The sequence below is a fragment of the Ipomoea nil genome, unplaced genomic scaffold (genome assembly GCF_001879475.1).
Source record: "Ipomoea nil cultivar Tokyo-kokei standard unplaced genomic scaffold, Asagao_1.1 scaffold0715, whole genome shotgun sequence".
In the NCBI taxonomy this organism is placed as follows: Eukaryota; Viridiplantae; Streptophyta; class Magnoliopsida; order Solanales; family Convolvulaceae; genus Ipomoea; species Ipomoea nil.
In genome coordinates, this window is record NW_017617143.1 from 837,786 (window position 1) to 851,276 (window position 13,491).

At 36.1% G+C, this 13,491-nt stretch overlaps 1 protein-coding gene across 1 annotated transcript; it reads left to right on the plus strand.

Annotated features, from left to right (window-relative positions):
* The first annotated feature begins 4,328 nt into the window (after positions 1-4,328).
* LOC109176607 (osmotin-like protein TPM-1) lies at positions 4,329-10,010 on the plus strand. The gene is made up of 5 exons (XM_019326060.1): positions 4,329-4,372; positions 4,438-4,690; positions 5,297-5,309; positions 8,431-8,928; positions 9,674-10,010. The coding sequence occupies exons 2-5, from the start codon at positions 4,453-4,455 to the stop codon at positions 10,008-10,010; spliced, it is 1,086 nt and encodes a 361-aa protein (XP_019181605.1). The 5' UTR covers positions 4,329-4,372; positions 4,438-4,452.
* Positions 10,011-13,491: the final 3,481 nt, after the last annotated feature.

Here is a 13,491-nt window from a genome sequence, read left to right on the forward strand (position 1 = left end):
TGAGATTATGTGTATTTGTTCACAACGTTATGTGTATTTGTTCACAACGTTATGTGTATTGGTTCATACAGTTATGTGTATTTTTTATACAACTATGTACATTTTTTTTTATACAATTATGTACATCCGAATCAGAAAATTTGTGTATATTATGTTAAGAGTTGATGTGTATTATGTTAAAAGTTTATGTTTATTATGTATTATGTTAGATTATGTGTATTATCTTTTAAAAAGAGTATGTATATTTTGTTATATAATTATGTACATTCATGTATAACATTATGTGTATTCTAGTATAACATTATGTACATTCTTGAACAACGGGTTTTTTTTAAAGAAAAAACTACTGCCATTCACTGGGGCGGGAAATTTCAAAAAAAAAATAATTAAAACGACGTCGTTTTGCATCTGGGCGCATAGTGCAACGCGCGCCGTGGTGTAGGATATAAATTGCCCATCCAATTGAAGAATCAGAGGACCATCCAGAAACTTGTACACTCACCACATTGATACTTGATGTAACCAGAATTTTGAATATTAATATATTTTATTCAATTTTTTGTGTTCACAATGGGAAATTTAATACTTTTGAGAAAAAATGTAATACTTAAAAGTTTTACATTTTTCACCAAATATTATATTTTCCTTTATAAGTGCAACATTTCTTCTAAGGAAATATATACTACTTTTGATGAAAAAGGTAATATTTTTACATCGAAATATAAAAGTATTACATTTGTCATCAAAAGTATTATGTTTTCCCTTATAAGTAACAAACATTTTATACCTGATTTAGTATTACATTTGTTAGTATAAATATTACATTTGCATATTGACCTACCCTCACGGATAAGGATTCATGAAACGAACGGTCTTATACAAGTGTGATTCTTTTAGTGGAGCAAAAATTCTGTTAGTCGTTATTGCTTTTGCAATTGGTTGGCATGACTACTGTTTATGCCTCTATTGCTGATCTATTGCTTGTAAGTTTGGTGATTTTAGCAATTGTGTTTGTTTTTTTGTTTTTAGAGTTAATACCCCATTTATTCCTCAACTATATTGGCTTTTCTCGATTAGTCCTAAAAGACTTCTGTGCTTAATTTGGTCATTGACTTTGATGGCTTTACCCAATTGATTTCTCTATTAAGATAGATTGGTATGTTCACCTCTATTAATATCCAATTTAGTCCTCGACTACTATAGGCGTGGTCACGGGCCGATTCAAGGTCGAACCAGCCTTGAATCGGCTAAAAAAAAAATGGGTCTGGGGTTCATTGGGCCTAAGATGAGCTTAGCCCAATCCTGAACCGACTTATAGAGGGCCGGTTTAGGTCTTATAACAAAATAGCCCGGAGCCTAGCTCGAAATCGGCCTAGACCCAAGCTCAGGTCCCTAACCGCCTAACCGGCCTGTCTAGGCCCGGCCAAAATATAACATGGACTTTATAAATTATAATACACTTTATAATATAATATTTATAAGTTATCAAATTAAATAATATTACAAGTCTTATAAAAAAATTTAATAGTACAAGTTCAAATGTTATTAAATTCTTATAAATTTTTAATTTTGTAAAGAATCATATTAATTTTTTATTTTAAGATTAATAGTTAAAATATTATTTTAAACAAAAATATTTACTTTGAAAAAGTACGGGTTAGTGTGTGCGTGTGTATATATATATATATATATATATATATATATATATATATATATATATATAGACTTGCACTCGGGTGCGAACGGCTCGCCCAGGCGCGAAATAGGAATGGATTCTGTTCGTTCACGTGTCCAGATCTAATGGATGAGAAACACTGATTTTTTTAAAAAACGCGGTGGCATTTTTGTAAATAATTGAACATCGAAGTGCAAGTAAAATGTATTACAAGTGCATGTAAAATGTGTTATAGGTGCAAGTAAAAATTTACACTGAGCATCAATACTTAGTTGCAATTATAGTTCTAAGTAGTTGCACCTATAGTTCTAAGTAGTTGCACACATAGGTATAAGTAGTTGCATCTAGGTGTATGAATGTTTGCGAGTGGTTTTCAGGAGTATTACTACTCGCTGAACTCAGATCAATGAATGTTAACAAGGCAAAATTACATGCACTTATAGGTGAAAGTAGGTGCACCTATAGTTATAAGTAGTTGCACCTATAGTTATAAATAGTTGCACATATAGTTATAAGCACACCCAGGTGCATGAATGATTGCGGAAAGTGAATGCTAACAAGGCAAAATTACATGCACTTATAGCCTTATAGGTGAAAATAGGTGCACTTATAAGAGATTTTACTTGCACTTCGATGTTCAATTATTTACAAAAATGCCACCGCATTTTTTTTAAGTTATTAGATCTGGACACGTGTCGCGCGCTGATTCGTTCGCATTTCCTTCCTGGGCACTTATTCGCACCTGAGTGCGTCCCTATATATATATATATATATATATATATATATATATATATATATATATATATATATATATATATATATATATATATATATATATAGTTGCTAATTACTTAATCATGAGGTCAATTGTTGAAATTTCATTTCAAACAAAAAAAAAAAAATTAATAAATATTTTATATAAAAATAAATAAAATAATTCTGTGCCTAACCCGGGGAAGGCTATCATGGGCCGGTCCTGATCAGCGCTAACCTAGACCCAGGCTTGGTCCAATTTATTTAGTCATCGACTATAGTGGTTTTTTCTTGATTTATCCAATTTAGTGATTTTATCCAATTTATTAGTCATCGACTATAGTGGTTTTTTCTTGATTTAGTCATTGATTATATATTTTAACAGCCTATGACTCAATTGAGCAAAATCAACAAAATCGAAAATCTAATTAAGCACAAAAAGTAGTTTAGGACTAAATCAAGAAAAATTATTATATAATGTCAATAACTAAATTAGGTATTAACAGTTGTTTTTATGTAGGCTTGAATTAACAAAATGTTTGAGTTCTAAACATTGATCTTTACAAAATGTTCAATGAGTAGAAGATTACAATTTAATTTAAGGGGTGCTAAATTAAAGTATCTATATGGTTTTGCTTAGTATCATCCAAATCTATTACACATGCATAATTATATTGCTAACAAGTACTATTGCAAAAAAAAAAAAATATTGCTAACAAGTACGGAGTATATAATTGAGCTGAATGGTGGATTTATTCATTTCTCGCGCGCCCATTATCATTCCTATGTATTACTCACCGAGAAATTTGAATATTTATCTTTTAAATAAGAATTAAAACAACTTGGGAAAAAAAACAACTTATAAAGAAAGAAACTTTACTTACAGTCCACAGCAAAATTTGAGAATATTTGTTCTGTCAATGGAAACAAAGTCTTGATTGTTAACGCGTGGCGCATGGTTCAAATTTTACTAAGGATTAATAAAATGAGGTATGAATTTAACTTTGTTGTGAATATTAATACACAAATTTTGAAGATTTGTAGTTGAGTCATTTCACAATTTATTTTTTCTATCAGCTTTCAAGATATGAATAATGAAGAGTCCTTAAGTTTGGAGTTTTTTTTTTTTTTTATTACAAGGAAGGGGACACCCATACAAACTACGCCTACAACAAGGCTCGAAACCTAGACCTCCCACATAGGGGAGCAATCCGATACCAGTAGACCATAAACCACTTGGTCTTAAGTTTGGAGTTTAAAACTTTTTTTTTTAAAAAAAAAATAAAAATTCTTGGTCGTTATTGATATGATCCAATTTTCCAGTCAAACACCAAAATTTTGCAATAAAATCTAGAGTTAATTCATTTTTGGTCTTAAATTTATAGGTGGTAGTCTTTTTTTTTTTCCAGAACATTCACTTTTGGTCCTAGTATTATTGTAGCATGACCATTTTTAGTCCTTTATGAATAAAATAATTTAAATTTAGTTAAATAGAATCACATTTTGGTCTTTAATTATGAATTTTTTTCAGAAAATAAACATAAAAAATATAGCAGGTCAACCTACTTTGTATAAAAAAAAATTAAAATATCCTTGTATTTAACAACATTTCAATGATTTTGTTGATGGAGAATTAAAAATGATCCTGTCACAATAATACTATACCAAAAAAAAAAAGACTAAAAGTAGACACATTTATAAATCTACAAAAAAAAAAAAAAAAAAAAAAAAAAAGAAGAAGAGGTGATGATTGTTCTTACCCCTACTACACGCTGAATAGTCTAAAATCTATTACGTATCATTTGGTGATGTCAATAAGATGATTACAAGGTTACAAATAATTCAAGGTGATGATTGTTCTTACCCCTACTACACGGCTACACGCTGAATAGTCAACATAACACGCTTTCTCATTGATGACGCACCAATTCAAATTAAAGCATTATATTTCATTTTTTTTTTGAAGCGTAAAAACTTTATTCAGACTTAAAGCATTATATTTCATTTAATTACAAATATGAAATATGGATTGCCTCACCACTCTTCCACTGCTCCTCCTTCTCAGCCTCTTCACATCTAGCTCCGCCGTCAACTTTGAAGTTTATAACAACTGCTCCTACACCGTTTGGGCGGCCGCAACCCCAATTGGCGGTGGCCAACGGCTCAAAAATGGCCAAAGCTGGAACTTCGACGTGCCACGCGGCACAAAAATGGGACGTATTTGGGGTCGTAGAAACTGCAACTTTGATAGTAGAGGAGAGGGTACATGCTGTTGGAGAATATTCGCAACGTCAACGCGCGGGCGGGAAACCTTTTAAGAAGCACAGACACAACGGATGTATGGTAGAAGGGAAATTTGTGTCGTGTTATAATAACACTACCTTAAAAGCGTTATTTGTCTGGTAATGGTGCAGTTAGAACCCTGTCACGCTTTCGACAGGCTACACAGACCTACTACGGATAGCTTGCATTAGCAACCACGTAGGCGAATCTGACTATATATATGCTCAAACTAGAGGGTATGCACGAAGTGCAGAAAAGCCAAAAAAGGAAACTTCCTTTTTGAGTGCTTTATGAATACTGAAGGACACATCTTTTATACTCATTGAGCTCTAAACATAGCCATGCATTCACGTAAGAGTAGGAAACTTAGACCTTGACTTTGTTTCGTCATTCCATGTTCACACAAATTGTGTGGATAGCAACCATTAGCACCCATGAAATTAGGACAAGGAAAAGGGCTTAAGCTTTGATCGTATTTTTCCCAACAATCCCCCACACGTTCAAAGTAGAAGGCTAGAAAGGATAGTGTCTGAGCAATACAACGAGTTGATCTTAATGTCAGTGTTTGAGAACTTGAACTGACAGGTAGTGACATTGAGTAATTTTCTTTTCGAGAGTGATATGAATCTTGAACTCACCGGTTAGATAAATTTTGAACTCTAATGCACACACCAACTCTATGAGGCAGGTTCTAAGAAAGTCAAACTCTTTGACTTCTTTTGAATACTCTTAGTATTCAAGTCTGTTATGCCTATCTTAATATAGACTTCTACCCTGTCAAAGTCTATCTCAACATAGACTTGTAACTCTAACAGGTCTTACAGAATTATAGATTTTTACGTCTTGTCAAGTCCATCTCAATACAGACTTTTAACTCTATCAGGTATATCTCAGTATAGACAACCATTAAGGCTTATAGAATAGTTAAAGACATAAATCAGTTGTAAGTCTTTTCTTTCTATCATAGACGACACTGTCTTTGGCAATGCAAACGACAGTTCGTGAATCACAATGTATATGTAGTGAAGGTGTTAGCTAGACACCCCCACAACTCCACGTTTATCAACATATTTCTTAGCCATTCAGCTTATTGGCATACCCCCATTATCTTTCATAAGAGGCAGTTAACCCCTTTTCACTCAAGTCAGGGATCTTGTTAGGTCTACCTCAAAATAGACCACCACAATTGAGCATAAGTCACTAAGAGCACTTTTGTACTCAAGTCATTATGCGGTGAATTCATTAGGTTTGTCTCAATAAAAACCACCCTTCTCAAAGAGTTATGAATTCATTAAGAGCTGTAGCCCAACCTCACAAGTACACACATTGTAGGAATGACCAATTAGTGTACTACTTTGTAATTCTTTTCATGGCTTCGTTTGGCCACAAAAGTGGGACCGACCACGAATTCATTACCACTTGGACTTTAAGTCCTTCCAATGATTCAACGACTAATCCTCATAATTAGCCTTCAAGTAAGTTGATTCTCTTGATCAAACTTACATGCACTTTGACGAGTACTTCGTTTACTCGTAAATAATCCCTTGAGATTTTCATGCTTAAAATGAAACATTCTCTTTCATCATTATTCTCAATACCACAGAGAAACTTTTGGTGAAAATATAAGGTGTTAATCACCCCCCACAATGCAACACTTACAAATATTTTTGTCAAATGTTTTTGATCTCTTACCCAGACTGCTCTTTGGTGCCCAACATTAGCTCCTTTGTAGACTGAGTTTTGCCGATTTGCTTTGTGGAGCATTATAGTAGCTTCACACTTTGCCTGATACATACTCAATAGTTGAATATATTTCAACAAAATTGATTATCTCAATCCATCATAATTACCCTTTTAAACAGGAATTAGAGGTCGTTCAAGATGACTCAACCAAAAATTTAAATAATATATATACAAATGCTCATTGTTAGTAAGCCATAGATATAATGTTGTCTGTATGCTACTTCAATTTGGACAACATAATCACAAATTTCACATCATATTTTTACAAGAAATTAATCTCATATGCAAAGGATATGTTCAAACTAACATTTATTAGGAAATATCTCTCAACAAGGTGAATTCAACAAGTATAATTTTAACACTCAAAGTTGCCACCTGCACAACTCTTCCTTCACTTGAGGAGATTGAGACTCATATAAAGCATTCACATAATGCAGAACAATATTACTATTGCAGTACTTCAACAATTTCTATTGCAAGGCTTTGATTGTTCAACAACATATGAAAGTCAACCTCATTTCAGGTAAAGATCAAGTGGCGCTCTAACTAGCCTGCATGATCAACACCCTACTTCTTAAAAACTCCCAGGTCGAGTGGTGAAACCGAAGTTTACTTAAAAACCATCTTCCTAGACAGAGTATTCAAGATGGATGACTTTTCTATGCTACCACCACAATTTGAGTAAGCCTTGGAATTTAGTCTCGGTACACAATTTAGATATTTAAGATTAGGTGACTGTAAAGCATATATGTATCTCATCAAATAGAGCAAAGTTTGTAACATATCCACAATATAACACATAATGTTATAAATTCGATATGTGCATAAGTACACAATTTATAAGCTTTAAGTCAGATTGATGATTTAATCACTTACCAGTAGTGTTAAATCAACACTTCTGACACAACAAAATCATAAATCTGATTCATGTGAATAATAACAATTAACTTATCCTTGTGTACACCGTTGTTAATTTTCTCTATAATATTCAAAGCACTCACCATATAAAATATAAAAGCATGATTTCCAAAATGCTTGTCACAATATATATATTTCACGTTTCAAATGCTCTCAAAACATAATAATCGAATGGATGCAAAGATATAGGAAATCCATCTTCTTAATTATGCCATTATGATAATTTTAAGGGAATATGGTCAATGCCCAATAATATATGACTACTTGTGCTCAAAATAATCATTTGCATATGATAGTCTATTATCATATAAATATGCATGTGTCATATTAAAATATGAGAAGACAAACCTCATCGGAGTATGGTCAAAGTTCCGATATGAACCCAATAATTATTTTTGTTGTACTCCCTTGCTTAAAGGTTACACATAAGCCGAAACAGTGTGCTTCACCAGTATTGTTCTTTATGAAGCTTCTGCCTTCCACTGCTAATCTCTGTTGTTGCTACACCATCATGTCGCCAGAAAATTATTATAATCTGCTTCATGATGCGAGTAGTTGACTGTTGCTAAAATAACGCTTTTCACTGTTGGAGAATATTCGCAACGTCAACGCACGGGCGGGAAACCTTTTAAGAAGCACAGACACAACGGGTGTATGGTAGAAGGGAAATCTGTGCCGTGTTATAATAACACTACCTTAAAAGCGTTATTTGCCCGGTAGCGGTGTAGTTAGAACCCTGGCACGCTTTCGACATGCTACACAGACCTACTACGGATAGCTTGCATTAGCAACCACGTAGGCGAACTTGACTATATATATGCTCAGACTAGAGGGTGTGCACGAAGTGAAGAAAAGCCAAAAAATGAAACTTCCTTTTTGAGTGCTTTATGAATACTAAAGGACACATCTTTTATACTCATTGAGCTCTAAACACAGCCATGCATTCACGTAAAAGTAGGAAACTTAGACCTTGACTTTGTTTCCTCATTCCACGTTCATACAAATTGTGTGGATAGCAACCATTAGCACCCATGAAATTACAAGGAAAAGGGCTTCAGCTTTGACCGTATTTTTCCCAACACATGCGAGACGGGTGACTGCGGCGGGGTGTTGCAGTGCACCGGGTTGGGCAAGCCGCCCAACACCTTGGTGGAGTTCGCCCTAAACCAATTCAACAATAACCTCGACTTCTTCGACATCTCCAACGTCGACGACTTCAACATCCCCATGAGATTTGCCCCCACCAAACCCGACGCCGGCAAATGCCATTCAATCTCATGCACGGCGGATATCGTCGGCCAATGCCCCGGCCTTCTCAGGCATCCTGTAGGATGTAATAACCCTTGCACCACCTTTGGAGGACAGGAATATTGCTGCACCAGTGGAACCTGTGGTCCCACTGATTATTCAATGTTTTTCAAGGGATTGTGTCCTGATGCTTATAGTTACCCTAAGGATGATGCCACCAACACTTTCACTTGCCCTGGAGGAACCACTAATTATAGGGTTGTCTTCTGCCCGGAAAGAATTAAAGAAATGAGGTATAAAGAAATGAGGTATGAATTAACTTTGTTGTGAATATTAATGTATAAATTTTGAGGATTTGTAAATTAATTGAGTCCCATTTCACAATTTACGTCAATTTTCAGGAAATGAGCAATGAAGTGTCATTAAGTTTGGGGCTCAAACTTATTTTTTCAAAAATAATTCTTGGTCGTTATTGACCTGATCCAATTTTCAGTCGTCAAACACCAAAATTCGCAACAAAATCTAGAGTTAATTTCATTTTAGATTTATAGGCAGTAGTTTTTTTTTGAATGCTACTGGTTCTATTACATTGTAGTATTTGTTCATATACTTTCTCAACCTACTGAAACACAAAGAACCAATAACGCCTCCACTGAGGCTCAAACTCACAACCTTCCAAATGGAAGTCCAACCCGGGTACCATTAGACCACATAGTCCTGGTTATAGGCAGTATTTTACTTTTAATCTTTTTTTTTTTTTTTCAAAACATTTACTTTTGGTCCTAGTATTAATGGCATGACCATTTTTGGTGCTCTATCAACATAGATTTTGTTAAATACAATGACATTTTGGTCTTTAATTACGATTTGTTTTCAAAAAATAAACATAAGAAATATAGCGACTCAACCTACTTTGTAAAAAAAATATATGTCCTTGTATTTAACGGTTTTTCAATAATTTTATTGATGGAGTACCAAAAATAATTATGCCACAATAATTAGTCAAGGGAGAGTGGAGTTGATTGACCTTGGGTATGGCTGTTTCATAGCCAGATTCAATAACAAAACCGACTACCTACATATTCTCCTCGATGGCCCGTGGAAAATATTCGACAACTACCTAGTGACGCAAAGATGGCAGCCGAAATTTGATCCGGCCAAAGCGAAGTTCTCCAAAATGGCAGTTTGGGTTCGGTTTCCACGTCTCTCCGTGGAATACTTCAGAGATGACATCATCAAAAGCGTTCTCGAGGATGTGGGCAAACCTTTGGGATTGGATCAGACGACAACCGCGGTTGTTAAAGGAAGATACGCTAGAGTTGCGGTGGAAGTAGACCTGAACAAACCTCTAGTGTCGGAAATCTGGGTGGAAGATCAGATACAGTCTTAAGATTTTCTGCTCTCCAAACACTCATACAGGTTTGAAGAAAAACATTGGCAAAAAGATGGGAATCCCCGTGACGACCCACCTTGGCAACTACTTGGGTATCCCTAGGCACCAGAAACAGGTTTCCAAAGACACCTTCAACTCTGTCCTCGACAAAATGAGAAGGAAACTCTCTACCTGGAAAGCAAGCGCTCTCAGCATGGCAGGAAGAAGGATACTAGTCCAATCCTCTCTGGCTACGATTCCAACCTACACCATGCAATCCATGGTGCTTCTGGTAAGCACTTGTAACGATATTGATAGGATTTGCAGGAATTTCCTCTGGGGGCACACGGATTATACAAAGAAGATCCACACGGTGGGTTGGGATGAGATATGCACGCCGAGAGATGAAGGGGGTCTTGGTTTCAGAAAGGCCAAAGATTTCAACCTTGCTTTCCTGACTATGTTGCCATGGCAAGTCTTGACTAATCCTAACAAACTTTGGGTTATGGTCATGCGAGATAAATATGTGAAAGATGGAGACTTCATGTCCATCGCTAACGTCAACAATTGCTCTTGGGGTTGGCGTAGCATCCTAAACGGAAGGAACATCCTTAATGAAGGCATCCGGTGGAGAGTAGGTACAGGATCGTCCATCAGTTTCTGGCATGATCATTGGGTCGGAGACAAATCCCTCGCGGACATGATCATCGACCCCCTACCGGCGGACAGCCGCAATCTACGGGTGAATGACATCATGAACAACGGTAACTCCTGGAATGAAAGAATTCTTGAATACCTTGTTCCGACTAAGGTGGTTAAGCGTATTCGGGCAATTCCCATCCCAATTGCTGATGACCAGAACGACAGACTCTTTTGGCCACACTCAGGGACGGGGTTGGCCACAGTAAGTTCGGTTTTTTCTTTCATTACAAGTACAGGTGATGACACTCCCACCCACGACTGGATTTGGCGGCTCAAATGCAAGGAGAAGATTAAGTTTTTCATCTGGAAAATCTCCAAAAATGGCCTCCTGGTGAACACTGAGCGAAAGAGGCGGGGAATGACAGACGACGATACCTGCCCGAGATGTGGCCATGGCGAGGAATCCTTGGATCACCTTTTCAGACAATGTAACATGTCAAAAAGCTGCTGGAACCTCACCGCTCCACCCCCTAATTTCTCCGTCAGCTATCACCTCCCCCTTCTACGTTGGATGGAGCAGGCTTGCACGACTGACAGAAGTGGTACTGCAGGAGAAAAATGGCATCTTATCTTCCCCCACTTGTTATGGAATATCTGGAAGATGAGAAATGAGGTGGTTTTCAACAACAGATGGAAATCGGCAGAGGACACTCTGAAACAGGCACAATATGAAGCTAACGAAGACATGTAGGAAATATTCAACACAGGGCTAACAATGTTAGTTGGAACCCAATCCACATCTCTAGGGGGAAATAGGATATCCCACTTGTTCTTTGTGAATGATCTTTATGCATTTTGGGAGGAAATAGAGAGACAGATTGAGATTATCATGCAGTGCATGGAGGGGTTTTAAAATATAATAGATCGGAGCTTAAAATAAACCTTTCAAAGTCACAACATTTTTGCTGCACCATCACGGGAGCTAGGCTAAGGGGACTACTCATAGGCCAGGGAAGAGGGCACTCAACCTTTGGTCAGATTGGTGGGTTGGGGACAAACAGTTGGTGGAGGGGGGGGGGGGGCGGTTACGTTATACCCTATATTGACATTCTAGGAGGGAGGGCCAAGCAACCATGGAGGACTTCATCCTTGACGATAAAACTTGGGATATTGACTCCCTAGCTACTTTCTTGAAAGAGGATCGGAGGTGGGTCGTAATGCCCCTCGGATGCACCAAAAATTATATATGTAATGTTATTAGCTCATACTCAAAGTGTAGTTTCATAGTTAGTCTTGGTAATCTTAAAATGTTCAAAATGTGAACAGTTGGAGCGTGTACATGCTCGAAAGGAACCGTATCCACTATCCAATACAATCCTATTTATAGGGTCATATCACTTTATTACTTTTTAGTCCCTAATCTAGGAAATAGTTCTTTGATTGCGAATGCATTTGAGGCTAGTTTTCAGTCAATAAAAACAAAATCTTGGTCGTTATATATCAATCTAATCTAAATTTCAGAATTTCATTATGGGAAAATAGATAGTTTTGGTCCTTTGTTCCCATTTCTATTAAGAGCTATTTATGCACTACAAACAATGAAACAATCTTCTCCTCCAAATTAAACGTTACTGTCATGGTGGAGAGCGCCAAACTCTTATTCTATAAGGATATTCAAACATCTCCTAGTGGTCCACTGACACTTTAGTCCTCTCTCATGTTGAAATGCTTGTTTGGCAATCTTGTCTACTAGTGCATTTTTCTTTTAATTAGTGTTAGGATCAAACGTTTGTTACTATGCCAAACTTTATATTTAATAACAAAAGCACAACATTATTTCCTTATACTTGTGTAGCAATTAATACCACATGGCGATATCAGGATGCTAGACTTGGATCCCCAAGCCACGGTCTAACAATCACTTTACAACTAACCTACTTAAAATTGCCTCGTACTGTCCAATTTATAATATGTTATTATTACATTATATATATATATATATATATATATATATATATATATATATATATATATATATATATATATATATGGAAGGGTTCAGGTGGTGGTACAGGCTTCCCATGCGGTTTTGCAGTTGACGTATCTTAAACATTAAAATGGCGCACCTTAAGTACACAAACCATGTATCTTAAGCACACACAAAAAAATACCTTAAGAACACAAACCACTCACCTTAAGTACACAAACCACACACAAATTGAAATATAAATATATAGTTAATAAATAAATAAAAGAATACTCAAATTAATAAATTAATAAATTAATAAATAAATAAAAGAATTGTCAAAGGAAAAGAGTTATATATATATATATATATATATATATATATATATATATATATATATATATATATATATATATATATATATATATATATATATATATATATATATATATATATATATATGATAGTGTTAATTCCCACGTAAGCGGTAAATAAAGAACACAAGCCCAATCAAAGCAAGTAAAATCTTTTATTGAACGGGGAAGGACCTAAATACAATCTACAATGGCTATTCCGAGGGCCGACTGACTGCAGTCGGGATGCTCCGATAATAGCCTATCGATCGTCCAAAAGTCCTCCACACTGTTGCAACTGCGGGTATTTGTAGCCGCTGGGCTGGAGACACAAGTCCGGCCGTTCGGCATGCCACCCACGTAGCAACCACGTGTCCTCCTCCCGGGAGCCCTGCCTGTCAATGCGTAGTGCTGCCACGTGTTTCTTCTCGGCTCTCTCGCCTAAGGGCTATCGATCGGGATTCGAGGATATCAGTCGGGCGGTGCCCGGTCGGGAACCGACTGGGTTCTTCTAAGAAAGTCTGACCTGCAACCTGCA

Excerpts from the sequence above, each read along its gene's own strand:
- LOC109176607 (XM_019326060.1), top strand. The coding sequence starts at position 4,453 with ATGGATTGCCTCACCACTCTTCCACTGCTCCTCCTTCTCAGCCTCTTC. Across the intron at positions 8,929-9,673 it reads ATGAGGTATAAAGAAATGAG|ATTCAATAACAAAACCGACT; the intron begins GTATGAATTAAC and ends TTTCATAGCCAG.